This window comes from Emydura macquarii, unplaced genomic scaffold, assembly GCF_026122565.2.
Source record: "Emydura macquarii macquarii isolate MOO-44397 ecotype Brisbane River unplaced genomic scaffold, CSIRO-AGI_Emac_v2 contig_2636, whole genome shotgun sequence".
NCBI classification, from domain to species: Eukaryota; Metazoa; Chordata; order Testudines; family Chelidae; genus Emydura; species Emydura macquarii.
Genome location: NW_027132773.1, coordinates 44779430 through 44804532, shown reverse-complemented (window position 1 = coordinate 44804532; position 25103 = coordinate 44779430). Strand labels below are relative to the sequence as shown.

General features: G+C 37.6%; 1 protein-coding gene across 1 annotated transcript in view; it reads left to right on the top strand.

The window, feature by feature from the left end:
* Positions 1 to 1768: 1768 nt before the first annotated feature.
* SEMA3A (semaphorin 3A) overlaps positions 1769 to 25103 on the top strand; it is a 197073-nt gene continuing 173738 nt past the window's right edge. Inside the window, exon 1 of the mRNA XM_067564004.1 lies at positions 1769 to 1933. Within this exon, the coding sequence (XP_067420105.1) occupies positions 1822 to 1933 (112 nt within the window). The 5' untranslated portion in view covers positions 1769 to 1821. The remainder of the gene's footprint in view (positions 1934 to 25103) is intronic.

Sequence of the window (25103 nt, the reverse complement as noted above, 5' to 3'; positions counted from 1 at the left end):
GCTGAATCTGGTAGATACAATGCCGTCGGATTAATGAATTAAGCTCAGAAGGAAGAGGAATTTGTTAAAGAGGGATGGAAAAAATACTTTTTTCCCACTGGCAAATTTTAAGCAATGAAAGCAGTGATGACAGAATATTTAGGTCTAGTTTACAACAATATTAAGCCCTTTTTAGTTTAAGCATGTAAGTTTTTAATTAGAATAAAAACCATCTGCAGCTTTTCAAATATGTACTTCCGTTTGAAGCTCAGAATAGAGTAAACCTTATATCCTTGAGACTGGATTTGTACCTGGGTGTAAGAGTAGAAAATTTACGTTGTATTCTATTAGGGCCAGATTATGGTGCTTTTACTTCAGTAGTGCTACTTACATGATTAATTATTCACCAGTGTGAGTTAGAGAGTCATAATTTGACCCTTAGCTTCTGCTGTCCGAAAATATCTGGAACAATTTAAAACAAAATAGATGAAAATATTAAATTGCTTGGACAACATGCAAGGCTGACTTCCTGTGTTTACATGAATATTTGACAATTCTGCAAGGCTCAGAAACTCTGTTAATCCTTCATGCACTGAAAAAGGAGTGGAAGAGGGGGGAGTTTGTGTTTGTATTTACAGTTTTCCTTAACACTTAGCAGACATTGGGGTCTTCCTTCATCCTTCGTGATACGACAAAAAAAACAACCCAACTTCATTAAGGAGTTTCACCCAATTAAAAAAAATCCTATAAAATAATAATACTAAAGTGTTTAAGCAATTGGAAGGTTGTGGACATCTTAAACTTATAAGAATCCTTTGGAGAATCCCCCAGTATAATTTATAAGCCCCGCTGGACCTATACATGTCTTGAACTGATTGTTGAAGTGAGCTTTACTAGGAATTTCTTTGCTGGATTGGAGGTGGGGAGGAGGGTAAAGGAACTTTCCCTAACAAGGCTTTAAGCTTCAGTGGTAAAGTTACGTTGATGGAAGACTCCCTTACTTGTTAACTGAGAGCAAGTCTCAAAGGATTACACTATGGGCAGGAGATGTTATTTATGTGGGTAGCAATATTCAGGGTTTATTTTTTGGAGGGGGCGCTTTTCAATAAAAACAGTAAAATAAAATGAAATCCCTAATTGGCTATAAAATAGCTTGTGCCTTTGGAGGTCAGTGTACAGCCCCGTAGCTTTCAAGAGCTTGGTGGAGGTTTCAGTTCCCTCCTCTAATCTCTGCCTAGATGTTTTTTGCATGTGTTGTGTGACAGGAGGGGAAGGGGAGTGGGTTGTGCTTTTCTGTTCTCCCTTTGTCAGCTAGTGTAAGAGAGTGTTGGGAAAAACCTGTCTGCGGGATCCTGTGTCATCTCTCGCTACATGTGTACGGGAAAAGTCAGTGCTGCTCGCTGTGCCTCTCTGTTTCCCTTTCATTCGTGCTTGCACTGAAGCAGGGAGCAGGATCAGCTTGTGGCACTGGCTAGCAGAGTAGCGTAGATAAACCGCACTGCTCCTTAAACGCCACTGCTGCGGTCCTTGGTATTTTTCCCCCCTCTTCCACACAACAGTTGTGCCTCATTATCCACTGTCTGGCTCAATTTTTGTGCCTGTGTGTGTGTATGGGAAGGAGCTTGAAGTTTTCCCTGCTCCGCCGACTGTCGCAGAAGAAGAAGGAGAGATGTTTTATAGCATGGCCATGAGGTCTTGATTGTTCTGCGTTTATGAATGAAACTGACCTAAATCACCTGTTACCTCCAGTTTCTAGATTGTTTGAAGTTCTGCGGCTGTGCTCTACAGGACCGAGGGCACCGAGGCTCCAATATACAAGGACCCTACAGTATCGTCTGCAGCATGAGCTGGCTGAGTAGGATTGCATTGCTTTTCTTGGGAGTATTACTAGCAGAAACAGTGAACTGCCAGCATGTGAAGAATAACGTGCCAAGACTCAAATTATCCTATAAAGGTAAGCCTGTTGTTCTATTTTATTTCCCCTCCTCCCTCTCTCACCCCTTAGGATCTGTTCCTATTTTTCCTACTTTTCCTCATAATTAAAAAAAATGTAACTTTGTGTTACAGAAAATAAGGTTAAACACTTAAAAGACCCTGTTTTATATTCAGTGCCACTCAGTTTAAATGCAGACAAAGAAGAGTTAGTTACATTTGCAGACAAAGATTTTAGAATATGCTGATCTCTGTAAGAATCTTGTATTATTTCATAGGATTTTACTTTTTTTAAAAAAATGATTTGACATGTTTGACCACCCAGCTAATCTTTATGCTGTTTTAGGCATGTTGTACAGCTACAGTCCTGTATCTATCTAGTTCAAACACTGTGCAATAGAGAGAGATTTATGTTTTCCTTTTTATGCATGAAGTGGTTAAATCTCAGTCATGAATATTCAGTTTGTACAAATCTGACAATCAGATGCCTAACATAAGCAGTAGATGGTGGGTTTGCCAAGAAACTATAAACTGAAAGGCACAGATCAGCTCCAGAAAAGGAAAAATGTACAAGAAATATTGCATATGATCTTTAATGCAATGACATTTTTTTTTCTCAAATGAAATTGTATCATACATATTTCTGACTATATTTCAGTAATCCTTCCAGAGAAAGTGTTACTAAGGGAAGATAACTGTGAGATTACACTTACCTTTGAAATTTTATAGCATCACACAAAATGCCATTGTCAGTAATTAACTTTAGGAAAATATTGCTATTATTAAAAGTCAGGAGCCTGAAGAACCAGGCATATCCTCTCCCTCATGATTGCAGGACTTTTAATTGCAAATTCTATATATGTACATTCTAAAGAGAAACATAAAGCTGGACAGTGTACAAATGGGACAGAAGATTAAACTATAAGAGCTAGATATTATTATGAAAAGAGGTTTTCCCTCCCTAAAAGTTGACTTCTTATAAACTCAGATTATTTATGGTGGGGAGATGGGGAAAGTAGCTTCAATTCAAAATGTGTGCATGGTGGGGCGGGGGAGAGGAGGAGGAGGTTGGGAGAAATGTACCATTTCTACAATGGAAAAAAATGAACATGTGTGCTTCTGGTCATAGATGTCAATCTCTGTCGGCTCTATAGTCTATATAACTCATGCCAGGAAAAATATGTTCTCTACTTTTTGCGTAACAGTGAGAATTTTTTTTTTTTTTTTTTGGTGGCACAAGTGTGAAGAAAAAAACATCTAAGTGATTCTAGACTGACATCATTTTCACACTTTAGATCAGAAAATTAAACACCTATAAAACTTGGATGGGTTCTGATTTAACTGTGAAATAAATGAATGTGCATATTTTAAAAAGAATGCGTGTGTGCATGCATGTATGTAAGCACCACTTTATTTATATCTGAAAAGAATACTTTATGGTCCTCAAAATGCGTTGGGTTTTTTTGTGAGAAAATTCTTTTACATTTAATACATACAAAATGGTTATTTTAAATGATTTAATCTGAGACAACCTGATGCGTATGCCATGTTATAAAACCCATTAAATATCACTTTAATTGTTTATGATCTCACTTCCAAACTTTAATGCCCCCTACCATAAAACTCAATGAAATTATTACATAGGAGTTTAACTTAAAGTGTTGCTTAAAAGTTCTCTATTAAAGTGTTAATGGCTAATTAATAATTGTTTACTATTTTTCACGCCATTAAAGTTGATTGAGGGCTCAATTCTGCCACCCATACTGATGCTGAGTCTTCTCACTGAAATCAGTAGAGCTAGCTGTGTCATAAAGTGTTAATTTGGTTTGAGTAAGGATGGCAGAATCTGGCCCATAGTTTATATCCACCGGTACTGTATCAAAATATATAACCTGCTTTGCAACACTTGATTATTCTACTGGCTGGTTGTTTTCATCTTCTGCTTCTGTTGGAAACAAGAATCTAATTCTCACAGTTTTTATTTAATAAACAACAGCTTCTAGGGTAAAGTTTTGCACAATAATAATTCAGGAAACTGATAGACTCACTGGTGTTGTTTGTGTAATTGACTGAACAAGCTGTAAAAATGACTGCAAGACCCTGAGTACTCTAGCTCCAAATCCTACACAACACTTAAGGACATACTTAATCTTGAGCATGTGTGAAATAAGAGCTCTATTCTGCAAGGTGCTGAGCACTTTAGCCCAGTCCACCATAGCACTTAACGCATGTGCTTAACTTTAAACATGTGGGTAGTCCCACTGACGGCATGCATCTACTCATATGCTTACAGCTGAGCACATGCTTAAATGCTATGCTGGATTGAGGCCAAAGGGTTCAGCATCTTGCAGGATGGACCCATAAGTTTCTAGTTATTATAAAATAAGCCTTATCATATTGTGTTTTTCAGATGGCTAATTATCTTTCTGATAAACTATAGTGTGGATAAATAAGCACAGTGCTTTGTGTATATGCTGCTTTAAGAGCTGTGGATTCTGCAGATATACTTTGTGGGCAATGAATGAACATGTTACATATCAGTATGGACCTCGTGATACTATAGGCCATTTTCTTACCAGTGGGTAATAATGGATATTAAAACTACTAACAATTAGGGGAAAAACCACCGCACTCCTCCAATTACCTAACCCCATTCTATTCCTACACAGAAAGTTTGGCAATTTAGTAAAATAAACTGTGAAATGAATGAGACCATGCAGGGTGAAAAAGAATGTGTCAAGCAATTTTCCTTCTGTTGTTTTACTCACGGTCATTGTGTTTTTCTTTTGAATGTACACTTGTTTTTTGCCTAAGTAAATGCCTTGTAACCAATTGTCACTGCTTTGTTTCTGAAGAATAATAGGAATTTATTTTAACTTCTTGTTTTTCCTGACTAATTAGATGTCAAACATAGTTAAAATGTGCAGGCATTTGCCTTAAAAATTTCTAAAGTGATTCATGAAGGGTTAAATCCCTGCCAACCTTAATTTCCTATGGTCACTTGCTTTCAAAGGTCCACTATTTAGCTCTGTCATTTCTCAGGTTGCCAGACAGACATTTCAGTGAACTTCCATTCTTACTTTCTCTTGACTTACCGTCACTCAGTCTCACAGCAAATTAGGGCACATTTTGTGTAGGGCATGAGAGGGAGTCTATGTAATAAATATATTACAAATTGGGCCACCTTTATGGAAGGGGGACTGAAAAGATGCTTTCAGGTTCATTGCAGAAGTGACTTGCTTTGTACTAGTCAGATTTAGGTAGCTCACCAGGGAAATCAGACATGGGGTGAACAGGAATAAAATCCTGTCCCTATTGAAGTCAATGGAAAAAATTCGCATAGACTTCAGCTGTGTCATGATTTCACCCCATAAATCGCAAACACAGACATTTTCACTTATGTCCATGAATTGAAAGAGATCTGGCCCAGACAATATTTCTTTTCCAATTTTAATATAAATATGATCAAGTGCCTGATTCAGAGTCCACTGAAGTCAATGTGTCTTTTCATTGACTTCTGTGGGCTTTGGATTATGTCCTAAATATGAAAAAAAAATAGCTTAAAATTACTGCAGGTTAAAAGGATCCCCACCACTTCCACCTCCCTTTTCTAGCTTAACAAAAAGAAATTTAATATCCAAGATGCAAAGAAAGCCTTTAATAAAACAACTGTTAAACAGTGAGGAAATAACAGGTTCTTAAAGTTTCTTTTTATCCCAATGACTCGTGTTTCAGTGAACAGTGTAATGAGCTCTACTGTGTTATTAGGTTGTAGGTTCTGTTCAGAAAGCATCTATTGTATATAGATTTCTCTGTATGATGGTGATCAAGTTGTGAGTGCAAAGTTTAAAACAATAAATATAGTTTTAGCTCCATATGGATTTTTTCTTTCTTTCTTTCCCTTTTTTCCCCATTTGCTTTCTCTTTTTCTTTTATGCAGTGAACCAACAGCATAACCACATAATAGAGCTAGCTACAATAAATTTTGTTTTTGTTTTTAATGAGAAAGAATTCCCATTAAAATTCCTTGTTTCATAAATCTCTTCCCAAAGCTACTCTGATTTTTGTCATGAGTAAATCTTGTGAATTTAAAGTTTCTCATATCCATCTGTCTCTTCCCATTTGTTTATTGAAAATTACTAAATCCTCTAAGTATGTTTGTTAAGAGAATATGTGTGGTTCTTTTTTGTTATTGTTGCTCAGCTGGATCCATATTACTTGAGAATAAATAACTGAAAAAGGATTTCATGTAGATTCATTTGTACTCCTCCCTGGTTTCTGTTCAGGCTGTAGTATTTTGCCTAAAATGGCAATGAAAATAAGAGCTGCCCCCAGACTCTGTGTGTGTGATCAATCTACAGATATGCCAGGATTTCATTCACTGTTTTATAGGCAAGTGGCACCGAACTACCTGGGTACATGTGAGTCTAAGTATGATATTTAATTGGTAAGGTAGCTTATTAACTTTATCAACTTGTACTTGATAACTTGAGGGTGTTTTTTTCTACCCAATTCTATAGCCAGCCACATAATCCCAGTACAAAAAAAAAACAAACCAAACAAAAAACGAGAGCATTTTAGTAATAATATACAGGGCCTGATTTGAGACATGTCCCTCATCACTTAATATCACAGTTTGTCTCAAAACTCAAGATGCCCATTTAAAGGGTCTCAGACTTAAATTACATTATGCATATATTCTCCTCTCTGAAAACCTCTGTTTTCACACACACTGTGAAGAAGAGAAGGGAACTGAGAACTTGGACAGAGGAGCAGGGAGATAGGAATAACAAGTGTAGTTTATGGATGTAGGCAAGGGCTTGTAAGATTCTTCAGCCCCTGTTCTTTCTACATTGCAAAAAGATCTATAGTTCAGGATCTCTCTTGTGTCAAGATCCATTTGGCATAGGGGTTGGAAATGCATGACTAAGATGTAGTCACAAGATTTTCAGGCAGTCTTGGTGCTGATCCTGGAGTAGTTACAGTAGCTTAGGTGCTGAACATTAGCTGGTCATGATCCCCAAGGAGGCCATATACCAGTTGAGAATTGTCAGAACAGAAGAGAAGCCCACTCTGACATAACGTTCCTGCCCCCAGCATACCCTTTACACTGGAGAGAGGGGAAGTTAGTATAGGGACTGGTTAAAATTCTTTACATCAGCTGAGATCTTGCCTGTGTAAAGGAATTCTCAGCTAGTCAATTACGAGCAAAGATGCAAAGTGACCAGAACAAGGAGGAAGAAAAGCTGGCCCTACATTTTTATTCTATCATGCCAATTTTCCCATTAAATGCTAGGAGAGAAAGTGTGGCTTCTGGATTACAAAACTCTTCCTTTCTTAAGAGGCCAACTATTTCCATGTAACTAGGTCTGCTATATAGTTTTTTTGATGTGACCAAATTGTTCATAAAAGGTGCTCGGTTGCTCGCAATGGAGACTATGCACTTTTCTTTGTCCTTGGAGCAGATACTGAGAGCTTATCCTTGCAGCTTGTTACATCATACTTAAATTCCTGATCCAGCAAAAAATTTAAGCACATCAATAGTCCCATTGAACTCAGAGGGACTACTCACATAATGCTTAAAGTCTAGCACATGTTTAAGTGCTTTGCCGGATCGGGACTTAGATGCATCTCTGAGTGCTTGGGATATGTTTAGGCACATGTTGGTACCATAAAACCTGACAAAACAAAGATTAAAGTAGGGAACATGGCATGTATGGGATATTCCCGTGTTAATGGTCTACTAAGGCCAATCCATTATTACATGTGCATGTACCGTACATGAATACATGGAATTATATCAGAGAGGAAATCACTAAATGACTTTCATTTTTGACTTTCCTAAAAAAAATAGTGTTTTTTTTTTTTCAGGTTTCATTTAATATATTACCATGCTCTGTTCCCTGTGCTGTAATTTTGGTTTGATTACATCCTTGAAATGATCGCTGATGATTCAGCATGCAACCTCTAATTCCTGCAGTTGCTATTAGAGAGTCTTCTTTCCGTTTGGCTCATTCTTTATCGCTCTCATGTTCATCCCTGAAATACTGTAATGGAACCAATAATAATGTAAAGATACGCTGATGTTTCGAATAGCTCCCATATCAGCCAGAGCCTGACTTAACCTCAATTCAATTTGAAGCAAAATATGATCTCTACCTGAGGCAGTGCCTGAGTGAGGGAGATGAAAACAAATCTTTGTAAGTGGTGTGAAGACATTCTACTTTCAAGTTTCAAAGTTAAAAAAGGGTAAAATCATTCCCAGGATCCCACATGCTTATTTTTAAACTAGTGCATGTAGTGGACAGTGGCAACTCTAGGTCAAAATTTCAGATGAGGCTCTGTAATTTGCCTTAGAGCGCTTACTCATTAAGGTTACTTGTGGATGTTCCCTCAAGTGCTCTGCTGTGGTTGGTGGGCTAGTCAGCGAATTCCTTCTCCTGTAGCATTAAAGCCCCCTTCTGGAATGTGCACATGCCCGCTGTGCAGTCACAGGGGCCTGCCATATGCAGATGTCATGTGGGCTAGTTGTTCTCTTGCAGTAACAGCTGTGAATGGTGAGCATAACTGTGGTGATGGTAAGTTCACTTTTCTTTTCCTAGTTTTTCTAAGTAAGTGCAGAACTTCATTGCCCCCAGTGAAAGAGCTAGAAGGGAGCTCATCACCTGTTGAGGACACAAACATTCTTAAAAGTACTGTAGGTTCCCCTCTCACAACTCTAAAATGCTCCCTGTTACTTCTTTTTCTCTCTCTTAAACATTACTACACTTTGATTCTCAACTAGGTGAACTCCCTGGGTCTGGATTGGATTTGTTATAGTAATGCCCCTCCACAGAACTCACACGTCGTCATCTTCTTGTTATTCTTATTATTTATTATTCTTATTGTATAGTACAGTAGCACTCAGGATGTGCTAGGTACTGCACAGATGAAGATAGAGGAGGGGGTATCTCAATCCTTGCCATGAAGAGTTACAACCCAGTGGATCTTTGTTCACTTGCTTTCAGTTTTAATGGCCTGTGAGGTACTTCTTGTGACTGTTGCCTCTGACCAAGAGTTGCCTTAATGTATAACAGTCGTCTCAATATATAGTGTAACATTTGGCACAGTAGTTACCATCTACCAAAAATAAATGATTAAGCCTACCAGGTAAATATATGCAAGTTTGGCACACACAAGGCACTGGCATTTTTATCTCCCAAAGTAGGACATTCTTTCTAGGAAGACAGTACCAGATTTATATACTTCATTATGACACGATTACATATACTCTTCATGTATTTCCATCGGAGCAGATTCTGATTTCATTTACGCAAGGCTCAGGCCCCAATTTGGGAAAGCACTCCTAGTGAGGAAAGCATTTAAGAACATGGTAAGTTCCATTGACTAAAGTTAAGTTTGTGCTTAAATGCTCCTGAATCTCAAGTAACTCTTCTGAAGTCCATTGAGTTAGTCTCAATTTACACTGCAGTTACACTGCAGATCAGAATTTGCCCATAAAATGAAATATACAATACAATTATGTGCAACATTTTCTTAAAGACTTTCCTCCAGTTCACCCCTCTTGTATCTACCTTCATTTCAAACAATATCTTCTGTACCCAATTACACCCACTGGTGGTGACTGGCCGTGGCTGCAGAGTCTTTCTTAATAGTTTCATAGCTTTACCTAGGCTTATTCTAAGTCAGATCTGTTACCCTGTCTCAGTTACCTAAGTCTTCTAATTCAAATGGCATATATTACTTTTAGTTTTTAAATATTTCTATGACCCAGTTTCATATTATGTGGCTTTCACATAAGTATGCATGTGCATCTGTGCAAATCTAAGGAGATATGCAGATCCTCAACCTGATTCTTCTCTCACTTATCCTGGTATAAGTGCATTGACTTTACTGGAGTCACTCCAACCTTACACTGGTGGAAGCAAGAGCAGAATCAGACCCTGATTAATTCTGAATATTCCAAATGATAAAATTTTGAGAGATCTTTTTCCCACCCTGACATTTCCATATTTTCTATGAGCTAAAATCACCTGCAGCAGTTTCTGAAATGTGTGGGCACCATTCTGCTATGCGTCATCTCTGTTTTTCATCCCTTGGTGTTTGATAGCCAAATACTAAACAGTCAAAAGTGTTTGCCATTCCTCTAATGCTTCAGAATTGTTTGGCATTTGTTGGGCTGTTTGCTTATCTCTTCAGCTGAATGTTATAAGAACTTTAGAACTGAGCAGTCAAATAACATTGCCTTCCTTTATAAATATTTTTGTGCAAACTTGGATCTTGCTGAGAACAGTCTGAAGAATGATGCAGTTCTTTGCGCTGTATCTACCATGTAAGCATACGAAAAAGAAAATCCTCCTTCCTTCCTTTTTCTAATGAAGTAGAAACCATATTGGCTCCTATGCCCCATCCTAGCTTCTGTGGAAACTTCTGCATGATGTGGGAAAAGGACTCCAAAAACTTGGTAGATTCATTTAGCTACATTCTTCCCTCCAAGTGGAAGGGTTCACAGCTCTTTTGAGACTGAAAGAGGATGCAGCCTGCAAACATTTCAGATCCAGAACAGGCTTGGGGAAAGCAGAGTACAACTCCATGGATCACAGAGTCTATATCTATGCTACAAATGCTGCAGCACTGCAGCTACACTGCTGTAGTGCTGCAGTGTAGACACTTTCTACAGCAATGGAAGGGATTTTTCCATCATTGTAGTAAATCCCCCTCTCCGTCAAGGGGCAGTAGCTAGGTCGACAGAAAAATTCTTCTGTCGCCATAACAGTATCTACACCAGGACTTAGAGAGAAAGGATGAGCCACCGTCTTATCTTCCAAGCTGCTTTTTTTTGCTTCTCCTGCTCCCCTCATTTCGAGGAGGTGAAAAAGGAGCACCAGGACCATTGTTCTGAAGAGTCTGCATGGCAAACAGATATTAAATGAACTCCTGAGCTATCTGCAACAATGTTTTTTTTTTCTCTCAGAAAAGTGAATTCCAGAATTTCTGTTCTTCCAAGAAATGCCAGAATACATCTGCTATGAGTCTGTGTCCACCAAGAGAGAAATATAGGAGGGGAACATAACATAATTTTAAAGAGCTTCTGTCTGCACTGACTGAAATGTCCTAATCATTAGCAGGGTATTGTTTCCAGCATTATAACTGTTCCATTTGTGCCGGTACAGTACCCAACTGTCAATATTGTTATTATCCCATCTATCCTGGGGTCTTTGCATTCTCATCGTAACAAAGGACATCTAGCTGAAATTTGGCATACAGGATTTCCTCTTTGGAGAAAAGAAAAAGAGAAAACATCTTTTTGGTCTTTTTTAAAAGGTCCTTTTTTGAAAGTACTTTTGAAGCTTAACGATATGTGTATTATGTATTTAAAACATTTGCCTTATCTGCAGCTTAGACCATTAGAACTAAAATGATCATAAAAATCTAATTTTACTTTTCAGCTTGTTGTTGGGGTTTTTAATATATTTGAATAGTTCTGTCAGTGCTTTTCACATGATGTCCAAGGTTATGTGGTTTGTTCACCTGTGCATGGAATTCCTGAGTACAGAATCCTTCTCTGCTATTGAATCACTATCTTCTATTATACTTCTTTAAGCCTCCACTACAGTGGCATTTCCCCATGTTTAATATGTTGTCCTCAAAACACCCCTTTGTGGAAGGAAAGTGATATTATCCCCACTTTACAAATGGGAAAACTGAGGCACAGAAAAAGTAAGTTATTTACTCAAAGTCCCACAGAAAGTCTGTGATAGACCAGGGACTAGAACACCCATCTCTGGTATCCCTGACTAGCACCCTACCTACTGAACCATTTTTTTCCTCCAGTTTTGTTATCTGTAAAGTGGTTCAAAATGATGTTGTGAGGAGTTGTTTAGGGTCAAAGTATTGTCACACTTACTCACATTGAGTGGTATTTTATTCTCAGACTGGTCCTACTGATTTGGAGATTCAGATTCCAGCCAGGAGTCTTTTTTATGTCCATCATACAAAGATTAATAAAAAGGTACTTATTGTAAAAATACTGATAGTCATGTACTGAGATGGCACAACCTATGTTGCTATAATACTGGAAACATTATCTCACTGGTCATTTGGATATTTCAGCTAATGCAGACAGGAACTCTCTAAAACCTTTTTTGGATACCCTTTTACATTTCACTCTCAACATGTACAGTAAATGTGGCAAGATATTGTTCCGAGTGGCAAGAACTGTACCCTGTATGAGTTTATTATTCATATTATCATATTTTATGACTACTAAACTTACTACTAAACAAGTGTTTGCAGGCCTTAATTTGTTTATGTTTAAGACTAATGGCAAGGAATAGCTACCAAGATAAAGTCAGAATTGGGATTCAGAAGATCTCTTGTTTTCATACACTGCTTCTAGACTAAGTAAAAAAGCACCTGTTTCTTAAACCGGAGATTGCCTTGATCTTTCAAAATATAAGTTCCAGTTCATATCCTCCACATACCTTCAATGCAGCCATATGACATTTCATGAGTTAACCCAGGAAATTACTTATATTTGCTTTTATGCTTACCTCCTATACCTTCATGGGATGGAAGGATTGTGATGGAAGGATATAGTGATATAATGATATAACAACTTTAATGACGACTGACAAAGAAACACTGGATCAACACAATAATTAACACAAATATTGCTGTATTTAAAAAGTCTCTTGCTCTGAACTAAAACTAACTAGATGTCACTAAGGTCTTCTTTTAGATTTTATGTGCCACATATTAGCTGGCTTCTATGCAGGGTATGCAAGCATCAGAGAAGCTAAACCCGATGATCACAGCTAGTAAACAGAATGACAACTCATTTCAATCAGACATAAAGAGTTCAACCCTACTTCCATTGAAATCAGTGGAATTTTTGCATTTTGCTTCAAATGTAGCAGTATTTGGCCTCATGAGGGTTGGCTTATTTGTTTGTTTCTTGGGATCTGATTGTCCTTTCGGTTATTTTGGCATAAATCAGGAATAACTCCATTGAAGTCAATAGAGCTCTGCAGAAGTAACGCTGGTGTAAATAACAGTGAAATCAGAGATGTGCTATTTTTAAGTTTTATTAGATAGAGGGTACTAGAAGCAAGATTGAGCAATGTAGGTTTTACTTGTTAAGAATGATTCCCTAGCCGAGACTTGCCACAGATGGCCTTTAAAAGGAAATTTCTGCGAGCCAAAATACTTTGAGTTTCTGTACATTGAAGAATAAAGAAATATGACAAAAGATGAATTCTAGTTTGCTGTACGTTCACTCTCATTACTATGCACACAAACTATTTTACCTTACGCCAGACATATGGAAGTGATCAATGTATGTAAATTACAAGAAAAGAAAGTGAGGTATAGTTAGAAGATTTGTACTTGTTTATGATTATAAGACTTAGAAACTACACCAAAAAAAAAAAAAAAAAGGGGGAGAGAGAGAGAGAGACTTTACATTTTGAGGCAACCTTTCTTTTGAAATAATGAATGAAGAAGGTTAAAACAGCAATGATTAAAAATAATTCTTCATGAAATCACAATATGGTACTGAACTGAGCCATTCAATTAGCTCTTTTGGACACTGGAATCTAGAGAGGACCCAGATTGTTAACTCCTTTCACAGAATGGAGAATTGGAGTAGTCCCAGTTTTTACCTCATTGGGACTAACTGCTCATCCATGTGAGTAAGGGACCTCCAGTCTAGCACTAAATAATTTGTATTTACATTGTGCTTAGTCTTGCATCCACTGTGCTCTTACAAATTCCATTCTGAAAATCCCACTAATATTCAATATTTCAATAAGGGCCTGATCCAAAGCCCATTGAAGTCAATTAGAGCAGCTGTATTTTTGGTTATCTGGACAGTGGCATATCTTTTATTCTAAGAGGATTTGGCCAAGGCACTGGGTTTATCCTCCTACTCTTTTAGAAAAGCTGCAGAAGCTCAACTTTGCAGGGGAACAGCCATCAAAAGCAGAAGGGGGAATCTACTCTTACTTTCCACTGGCTTTTGCTATGAATTGCTGTATTCCAAACCATTCTGGAAATTAGCACCTGAATAAACATATAAACCCAGAGATATTGAAACTTTCATACCTTTAACAGCTCTGCACATCTTTGTTATCTATAGATCTATATTTCTTCTATGATAATGACCCCCTTGTAGTCAGCAAGCCTTATAATGCTGTGGCAGAGTTCCTCTGTCACCTTAAACATACCTTTTATGAGAAGAGAAGTGAGAACTACTCCTTTGCTTTAAATATTTCCAAACTAAATAAAGACCAAAAAAAAAATCCAGGGAAATATCAGGGCTATATCCTAAGCTGGTGTAGATTGAAGTGACACCAATAGAACATCCAACACTCAATGTATAACAGTTCAAGTGCACCTTGGGATGGGATGTATATAGTGGGCCAAACAGGTTATGCTGATTTCCTAGCCGCTGAGAAATCTAGACCATTATATGCTCAGAATAATCATCACACTAATACCCCTTATAACCACATTTTCCTTTGTTGCATATTAGCAGTTTGTTTGACTATAGGTAGTGTGGAGATTTTCTGGTTTAAAAACGTAATTTGATCCTTCAAATAATTTGTTTCTAAAAAAAAAGCAGAGGTAAACATCTACAGTAGATAAGCGAAGAACAGAGAATATAAGAAAAAATTGAATAGGCCTTGAGCCAGCTGGCTTTGTACATGTTTTACAGCACTATTCTTCTGCTTAGATTTGGAATTGGTTGGCATGGATATATACATAATATATACAGAGAGAGAGAGAGAGAGAGATTTACTGAGCAGAAGCCACTCCTAAAATGGATTACTTAGGCACCAAAACTAGAGAATGAACTTTCCATTGGAAAGACCTACACGAGTATTATGAGTTACATACCTACCCCGTAATCATGAGATAACATGGTACTGTTGCTGGAATTTACCATATAATAATAATTTTTACTGGTCTGTAGTTTCCATCTATTTCCTCAGAATATCATGATGTATTTCATGCAAGCTTCATAATTCAATAAAAAGCTCATGTCACCTTAGTAATCATTTACAGAACTCATTTTCCCTCTCAGAAAAGCTTCTGTGTGCTAATTTGATTTGGTTAAATTATTCCAAAAGGGACTCACTGAGACAAAGTTAAATGTAATTTCATTCAATTAATGTATAAAAGGCAATTATTCAAAGGCTATGAGATATGCTCACTCAGGCTAAAATTCTTGTAATGAAATGTGATTTTGTCTTGATATTTATGAGGAGTTTTAAAAAAAAATTCAGCCTGATCTTGCGCACTCTTCCTCCCATGAGTAGTCCCAGTGATTTCACTGTCAATGCGTCTACAGACATGATTAAGCAATACTCTCATGGGTAAGAGTTTGCATGAAATGGCCTTTTTTGTTAAAATTGTGTTTGATGCTATTACAAGTATGATTGTTCTAAATAAAAAGAGAGAAAGCTGACTCTCAGAAAATATTTTCCATTTTGTAAGGAATGATCAAACAAAACCAAGCCATTCATAGAATTGCAGCTGAATTTGTTGAGTTTTGTTCAGAGGGTAAAAACAGAGGCAAAATTGTGGCGTTTAACATCATCCCCAAATTGAAATCATGTTGAATGCCCTGCGGTAAAAGTTTGTCTTGATCTTGGTTACTTCCTGGTTAGAGTGTGGTTAGAAATACCACAACAGTAATGTTGACTTGTACAGTTTTGGTGCTTCCACACGTAAGACATGATCCAGTTCCACTGAAGTCAATGAGAAAGACCTACATAGACTCCAGTGAGTGCTGGTTGAGCTTCTGGTCAGGAACTCCGTCAGGGTAAAACATTGATCAGGTTTTTTAAATGTGAAAATAGGTTTGGATTGAACTTTTGAGTGAAAATTTAAAACAATTCTTATTTTATCCAACTTTTTCATCCTCTCCCCCTCACCCCTTAACAGATTAACTAATAGATCTTTGCTTTATAAGGTTCTATTTAAATTAATATCTGTTTGTGTGTAACATAGAAGAGACATTAGATCAATCACAGATTTAGAATCTATGGAGTTACACTAGGGAAGAATTGGGCCCAATGTGTATTCTATATTGCACACAAACAGATATGTGTTCTTTCAATACTGTGGTAGAACAGAGTTTCCATAATGCAATTATTCTGTTTCAACAACCATTCCCTTAACTATCAAAATAGAACAACATACTATGGAAACTTTTCTCCACTATTGCAGTGTTAGTTACCGAAGTTAGGACTCCAGGCAGCACTATTTACTTTTGACTGAAATTTGCTAATGCCAGTTCCTTAGGTGAGCAGATCAGGAACTCGCTCCCCAGCAGGAGAGTCCAAAGTGTTGCTAAAACTACAAAGCAAGCAGGCGAGCAAGGAAATTCCTCTTCCTTTTCAAATATCAGCCTGACAAAATGGGACATTGAGCAGAGGGCCATGTGCTCACTCACTCCAGGCATCTTGTCTACAGTTCCTCATATTGCAGCCCCTCAGATGGGTAGCCACTTGTGGAGACCTATCTATTATCCCAAAATTTAGTATGCTCTATTTCACATGTGAATAAAATGCAGCAAATCTCTCATGCACTATAGAATGGATAGGCAATAAAAGATTTCACATTTTATGATAGGCATACATCCAAAGAAGGAAACAAAAGGAATGTTTTTTATTAAGCATTGGAGTGGAAACCATTTGTGGCATAAATCCCAATAGAAAACACATTTGTACCACCTCTGATGTCTGATGCAGTTTGGATACTAAATTTTTCATTTGGCTGTTTCCCTGTCCTATGAGTCCATAGCCATTCAACTGATTTGAACTGTTACTTAAGTAGTTTTAGCAATCTGACAGCAAACCACAGAGTAACTCCCTAATAGACATCTCACACCAGGACTAAGATGTGTTGGAAAGGATGCATCCCAAGACCAGTGTTGTGCCAGGAACAGGTTAATTTTCATGTTCAAAGGGCAAAACTATATTTCTGTGTATGGTGCATGTACTCATAAAGATTGTTCTCAGATGCTGCTGTTAGTGCACTAAGCATCCACATATGTCAAGAATCCCAATTACTACTCCAAGGTCCATTGTTCCTGCCCTCATGGCAGCTAGGGGACATATAAACACCAGACAGCTGCATAAAATGACTGTGCATGAGACCAATCAGTGCAGAGCTAGATGGGTTCAGTGTGTAAAATAGGTGACAGAGGAATGATCCTGCTCTGTGGGAGCAATATGTAGTTTCTCTAGGATGGGGTGGGGAAGCCCATCTAAATTAGCCCTTCACATCTCTTCAGCAGCCCTCCATAAATTGTCAGTTCATTTCTGCTGGGCAACTCCATAGCTGCTTTTGAGATCAGCCTTTCCCCCTCAAGATCAGTTTGACTTCTACTACTGTCCAGCTGGTGCCAGAGCTCTGCAGCATTCTTTGCACCCTGGATGCTCCAGGCCCAAGGATTTGGCCGTAGGCCAGGCAGGAATATACCTACATAAAGTACGAGCACACACAATTATTTGCAGCACTACATTGTATCCAAACTCATGTGTTCTTGTCAAACTTCCACAAGACCCTCCAACTATAGTTTAGTTGCTTCCCAGTACACACAACTAATGCCCACTCAAATTAATGAATGCTAGTACATGTGTTTGCCTCAGTGGGTATAGATATTTGCATGGCATAGCAGATGTTTGTGGCGTGACACTCCTGCATCCCTACATTTATATATAGGAATAGGGGGTCCATTCTCTCCTTCACTTGCACTGAGACAAATTATTAATTCATATGCCAGAGTATTTTCAAAGGTTAATGGGAGTTATGCATGTACAATGAGAAGAGAATAGTGGCCTGATTTCAGTGGTGCTCTGAAAATCAGGCCATGTGCCTCTGATTCTCTTCTAATTATATATCAGGGGCACAAGGAGTCAGCAAGGCTAGTATCACTGTTAACACTATGCCATGATCTGACCCCTCTGCATTAGTCTGCAGAGTTGGCCGGGTATGGAAGAGAGTGCAGTCTGCACCCCTTTTAAAGGTGGAACAGCGTGTGCACTCTTCCGGAGCATCCTTTGCTCCCTGAGTTCAAGGACTCTCATTCTGCCCATTCCCTCTGCAAATAACTAAGAGGCTGAGTTAGTATCCGTGTGCTTTCTCCATCCCAAGCAAAGCAGTTCAGAGTCAGGCAAACCCTGGTCCATAGGGAACAAGATGACCAGAATCAAAAAGTGTTTTTAGAAATCTCCCTGTTTACAAACTAAAAATTAAATGCATGTTACTCTTACGTAAGCTTAAAAATGATGGAGTTATTTCCACTTATAATATTACTCGTACCGGTATTGTAGCCCTGACCTTATATTTATTGGCATCGATGAAAACTCTGTGGATGCTTATCGTATGTAAATCTATCCATCCATAAAGCAGTGCATAGAATGGAGACTGCATGACTGAAGTGACTGGCAAGGGTAAATAGAGCCTTTCACCCTCAGTTCCAATGCAGGTCAGGGTCTGTAGTGCCTGAAAGCCACCATCATTAAAAGATTGTTCTGTGATCAGTGTGAAAATGAGCTTTCTTCCCAGTTCACTTTACTAAATTCAACAAGAGTCACTAACTGGCACTGGAGGATGAAAGTGGCATGCAGACTGAACTACCCTCTCATGTTGATGGTCAGGGCTGAATATCACTGGCACACAGTTGAACCTGCCATGTTCTCCATGCTATATGTGACATGTTGATAAATAGAGGACTTGTCTTCTGGGCTGGCATTCTGATACCCTAGGATTGGTTGGGAATTTTCCATATAAATTATTTTTCAGCAGAAAAGTAATTTCCAATGAATTGAAAATTTCCATGGGTTCAACCCAAACTGAAACATTGCTGTTTGTTGAACTGAACAAGAAACGTTTAATTTTCAGCTATTTTGACATTAAATGGCATCTGCCCAAGATGCCGCAGTGACTCATGGGAAATGCAGTTTGGGCACTTCATTCCCCCATTCTCTCCTACTGGCCTGGCTCCTTGGTACATCTCCCATGAGGTAATCCCCTCTGATAGAGCCACACAGTTTGTCATGAGAGTCACAGTGCATCATGAAAGATGCAGTCTGGATAGGAATCCGGGCCCACAGAGAAGAATAAAGGCATGAAGTAAGTGAACTACAACTCTCATGAGGCACCACGGTACCTTTGTCAGATGCAGTTTAATGTCAAACTGACTTGAAATGTTTTGACATTTCTGAATTGAATTTTTTTGGAATTTTTGATTCTGTGAAAACAGTTTGTTGTTTTGATTTTCATCCTGCTTTGAAAACAAATGTTGAAATGTTGGAAATTCTCACGGGACAGAAGTTCCAGTTTTCACACATTTCTCCTTATTTCTACAATGAAGCTATGCCTCACATGACACAATGGCTTATGAAGCTCTCACTGGGGTTGTGCATCTCCAAACCACTCTATAAGCCAGAGCTCATATATAGTCCTGACTGTGTATTGTAGCAATGACAGAATTAAAAATTGATGTCAGATTCTGTAACAAAAAAGTCAATAAATAATTTCTGGAAGTAGCGTTAGTAAATTTAGTCATTGTTTATGTTTTAGAGAAGTATCATTTAAATGAGGCCTTCATGATTTGATTTGTCAGCTTTTTTTTTTTCCTTGATAGAATCTAGGGATGAGTGAATAATTTTAGATAAAATAAGGCCTCATTTCAACTTTGATCTCTCTGCTGGTTTTACAACCAAACCTTATAGACACTGAAAAATTTAAACATATATGGTTTGGTTTATTTTGTTTTGTTTCTTTCATTTTCACACAACTTTACAATCTCAGGAAGACTGGTCTTGTGGATCTATTACCTTAACCACAAGACCAGTCTTCCTGAGATTGTTTAGGATTGTTTAGATTTAGGAGATCTTGGTTAAATTCCAGCCTCTTATGACTTGCTGTGTGACTTTAGGTAATCTCTCTGTATCCCAGTTTCCCATCTGTAATTAGGGATAATAATACTTTGTTTTTCTCACACTTTCTTTGGCTTGTGTATTTATAATATATGCTTTTTGGGGTGGAGACACATTATGTGTTTGTAGAGCATCTAACATAATGGGGTGTTGACCTCAGCTGGGCCACTAGCCACTGCTGTAATACAAATGATACATATTAATAATGCCAGATTTAATCTGGGATCAAATTTGCCCAAATACCATGAGGAAAAACTCTTCTTGCTATATTTCCACTGAGAGAAGACCTATAAACTATACAAAAAATCTTGTGAACATTTCAGTTGGGATAGTTCTAGTCTAATTTTGTAAACTCAAGAAGCAGTTGTAAGATGTGTCATAGCTTCTGAATGCTTTATTTGCACTGCTGATTAACTTTAGCCTTTTTACAATCTTGCCATTTTTGAAAGACACAAAAATTAAAAAGATGTTCGTTAATGAGTTCACTCTCATCATTTCTTTGAAAATTAAAAGATTACTTCAACAATACGTGCCTGTATAGATATTTCAGAGGTTGGACATTTGTGTTTTTAAAATCACCCTCTCAAATGGAAGCTGGATGTGATATAGGAATCTATGTACAGAGACTGTTACAACAGGTTAGCTAGTTCGATTTAATAAAGTCAATGTAAAAAGGACACAGTTCCTCATTATCATATATTGTTCTTAAGCAACAGTGGTATCATTTCTATTATGTTTGATCTTGAAAATCTTTGTCTGTAGACATGTTTTACGTTCCCTCTTTTTTTGTAATCTATGATTTCAGGTGTGCTTAGCAGTGTCAATAGACTGGAACACTATAGATTACCAAGGGGACTTCAAGATGTCATACAAGAAGAATGACTGTTTTCCAAAACAAGCTGTGTTATCCACTAGATTCTGGCATACCTGACTATAATGAGTGTTACTAGGAATGGAAAACATTTCTGAAAAGTTAATCCCATGCTGTGTATTAGTGTTAGGGAAAAGGCATCCACTTGTTTTAAAGGGTTTAACCTTTTTTTCAGGAGTTAAATCTCGCACAATGGTCCATATTTACAAAAGGTTTCCTTTATTTTCCCTAAGGACTACAAAAGGAGAATTTCTCCTTCACTTGAATTGCTCTTTCCTTGATTTAAGTATTCATTGCCATTGGTTTTTCTATTCAAATCAGCTTAGTTCAATAATAATAAGTAACAAGTTATGTGTTACTCTGAAATAACACACATTATGGTTCACTTCATGTCTTCAGAGACCCACGCAATGGGTTATTTAACATGGACAAATACACGGAAGTGTTTATCCTTATGGATAAAATGTAATGTATGTAACTATTTCCAACTGTGCTTAGCACAACAAAACCTGGAAGTGGACCTTGCCATAGTCATTTTAATGTTTGTCACTTCCATATTGGATTACTATTCTTCACTCTGATCCAAAGTTTATGGAAAGACACCCATTGACTTTAATGGGCTTTGGATCATTTCCATAACAGGTGATGCCTGCAGAATCTGATGGCCTTGCTTGCTACTGAACTGGTTCCCTATTAGCTTCTGGGTATGATTCAAATCTTTGGTAACGATCTCATCCAAAGCCCATTTAATTCAATGAGAGCCTTTCCACTGACTTCAATGGACTTTGAATCAGACCATCAATCACTATATGACTTTGAGTATAGCTAATTTAGGACCAATTCTCTGTCCAAGCTCAGTCACAAAAACTGAGGTCAAATGCTAAGTGTCAGAATATATTTTTGTCTGGGGCTTGCTGTCAGAACCTTTTCAATGGAGGGTCATGAGATTTGAAATTTACTATTCACATTCAGTTGTCACAGCTCAAGTCTTTTCAGTTGTAGTGGATGATTCAATGCCCAACTTTTACACAGGTGTTTTCTTGATGAGATGTATTTTAATTTAATTGTTGGGTTTGTGCTTTCTTTTGTGAATTACATGGTTTAAATGTATAAGACAATTGAGAAACAGGACCAGTAGTGTAAAAATAACAAAGTACACATTGCTGCACAAGTTATTTTGGTCTTTGCACAAACTTTTTTAAACGGAGGGCTAAGTTCTGTATATGGTGCCAGGGGTATCCAAAGAACAGGTGAAACTCATGGCCAAATTCTCACTGATGCAAATGGGCACAGAAGCTGCATCCATTTAATGCAGCAGTGAATTTGGTTGTACGTGCATGAGAGCTGGCAATCTGCTTGTATTCCAATATTCTGGGAAAAGATTGATCAAATCTTCAGTACCACTCTTCCAGTTCCAGCTGAATTTTACCTCCTACGTAACGCTTCCAATATAGAAAGTATTTCAAGGGAAACATCTCACATGGATTAATGTGTTTATTGGTTGTCAAGGTAATATTTTTTAGGCCTCTGCAGCAATAAGATAATACCACAAATAGAAGCAGGTTATTATGAAAAGGTAACTCACAGACCTCAGGGCAATGAAGACAAATTTCAGATTGTTTTGAACTGTTATTTCTTGTGGTCATGTTTCTTTTATTGCAGTGCATTTGCATTATTGTTTGTATTACAGAAGCACCTAGAGTTACTTATTCCAACTGGAGCCCAATTGTACTAGGCCCTATACAAACACATAGCCTCTAGCTTGAAGAGCTTGATATTCTTCAGTTAGATCATGATTCAGCCAAGCGCATGCTTAACTTTAATTTTGTGCTTAAATCACACTGACTTCAATGAGTTGTAAGTGTGTGCTTAGAGTTAAACATATTTAAGTGCCTGGCTGAAATCAAGGCCTTAATTTTTGAAGAGACATGACATGGATACACAGTACAGAGTAGGACTTGAATATATCATTTTAGCACATCTCAGACTATTACTGGGGTGGGGAGTTGCACCACCCCAAAGGGAGCTTAGCATATCAAGTATTCAAAGACCGTATCTCTATAAGTCACCTACAACACTTTGGGGACCAAACAAATAAATACTGATAATTTTTCAGCATTTACAAGAAGCATTTTTGGGAATGAAAATAATAGCATTGCAAGACACTTCAATAGTTACATTTTAGGCTCACAGTCAGCAAAGTAAAGATAATTAAAGTCAAATATTTTCAGTATATATTGTGAGATCAATTTGGGTATTGGTTTGTTTTTGTTTAGAACAGGAGCTACTGAATTCTGTGTTGCTAACCGTAAGAGAACATCAGTGCATAGTATTTTACAAATCAGGAATGAAAGTGAATGCAACTGAGAGCAGACATTGAAACTCTGACACAGTGAACTCTGGATTGTCTGTCTGAAATCTAGCAGCAGCATCAGACTGTTTCTAGGTACTGTTACAGAAAAGTCTATGAGTGGGTTGGTGCTGGAAAGTGCTTAACCCAGGCTGGGTAGATAATAGTGGGGCAGCCAGAATGGCTCCAAGAGTGCTGGGGAGTACATGATAGAGCAGTAATCGCTACACCCTGTGATAGAGTGAAGCATGTGTTCTTCTCATCCCTGTGCAAACTGTGGTCAGACAGCTGCCATGAAAGTAGGGTAGGATTTGTCATGCCTCGTTAATATCTGAGTTCCACAGTTCCATCCCAGTTATCACTGGATTTTTATTTTCCTCCATCCCACCTTCTCTGTTTTTCTCATAGTCTCTCCTAAGCAGAACCAGGATGAAATGATAAATAACTTTAGAACCTGTGATTAATTGATATCAAATTATCCCTTTGTCTATCTAATCAGTCTAATCTAGTCTTTGGTATTTCTGAGACACCTTTTAGTTTTGGGCCTGATTTTTCGGAGGTGTTGAAGGTGCTCAACACCAGCTGATATCAATGGGAACTCTGGATGTTTAGCACCCTTGAAAGTCATGCCCTTTGTATCTAAGAACTGATGCCAAGTCAAAACAAGTTGGCCTATCCCTGCTCTAAATATTTTATGCTCTGCCCACCCCTGCTAAATTCTATATGTTGTTTTGAAATCTTACTAGGCTTGTGTAATCACATGCTGTTAAGTTTTGAGATATTTACTGTATGTTCTGATTTATGACCTAAGGTAAATTAGAGCCAAATCAAAGATGTTATGAGTAGAGATATCTTCTGGAGACTAAGGAGAGATGAACTGGCTTGGATAACAGAAAAAAAGGCTTGAACTTCGCCAGAACTTCATGCCAAATCTTTTGAGGCTTGAAAATGTTCTGACTAGCATTTTCCTTAAATTGTGTTTCATTTTTGTGCACCTCTGTCTTTCTTCAGGGACTGGAAGTAAAACTGTCCACAAGGTAGGCTATTCTTGTGGTATTTCTTAATCAACTAGAAACAAGCAGGACCACATATCTCTTCATCTCATTACCTATGAGATCTTCAGACCACTTTTGCAAACCCATGGTGTTGGGGTACCGGTATCTCAGATAAGTTAAATATTCAGGGTGAAATCCTGGGTCCGTTTAAGTCAATTGGATGGCTGTCATTGACTTAAATGGTGCAAAAATGTCACCTTTTTAGGTGCTTCTCCAAATCAACAACAAATGCTGTATTTTTTTAAGTTCACTCATCTCTGTATAATGTATAGGACTAGCTTTCTGAAAAGTTGGGTTCAGTCCAGTTCTGCCACTGATTTATTCTGTATCCTTGGGCAGATTATTGAACATCTCCATACCCCATCTGTAAAATGGAGATTTTCATACTTAACCACCTTTGTAAAGTGCTTTGTGATTGAAAGAAGAAAAGTATTAAATCTTATAATAAATAGCATAGGAGATTTGAAAAGCACTTTCATTTAAATAAACTATACGTCTTTTGTTTATGGTCCAGGTCAGTTGTGACTTACACAAAAAAAATCTTATATGTAAAAAAAATTATCATTCATATTTTATAAAACACCTAGCTCTTGGTATCTAAGTGAATCCTTCTCCTATGCATAATTAAAAATGCTAATTAAATCACATTTAATACATTATTGGGGGATCAAACTGAGATGTGGAGGAAGAGGGTGAATGGAGTTGCAGTTACATCAGGACTGAGTTTGGCCCCCTGCTTTTTTTTTTTTTTAATTTGCTGGAATCCTACATGTGGAATATAAATCTGTTCTGCAGCCTGTATAGAATTACACTGGCCCCTTGCCTTCATTAGCATCTTTTACATTTCTTTCCAAAATGTACTGGGTTTTATTACATTTATTACAAATTCTTTAGGCTATGGTTGGGGAATAATATAAAAACCTTTATTAAAAATTTGAATTCATTTTTTTGTAATCCAG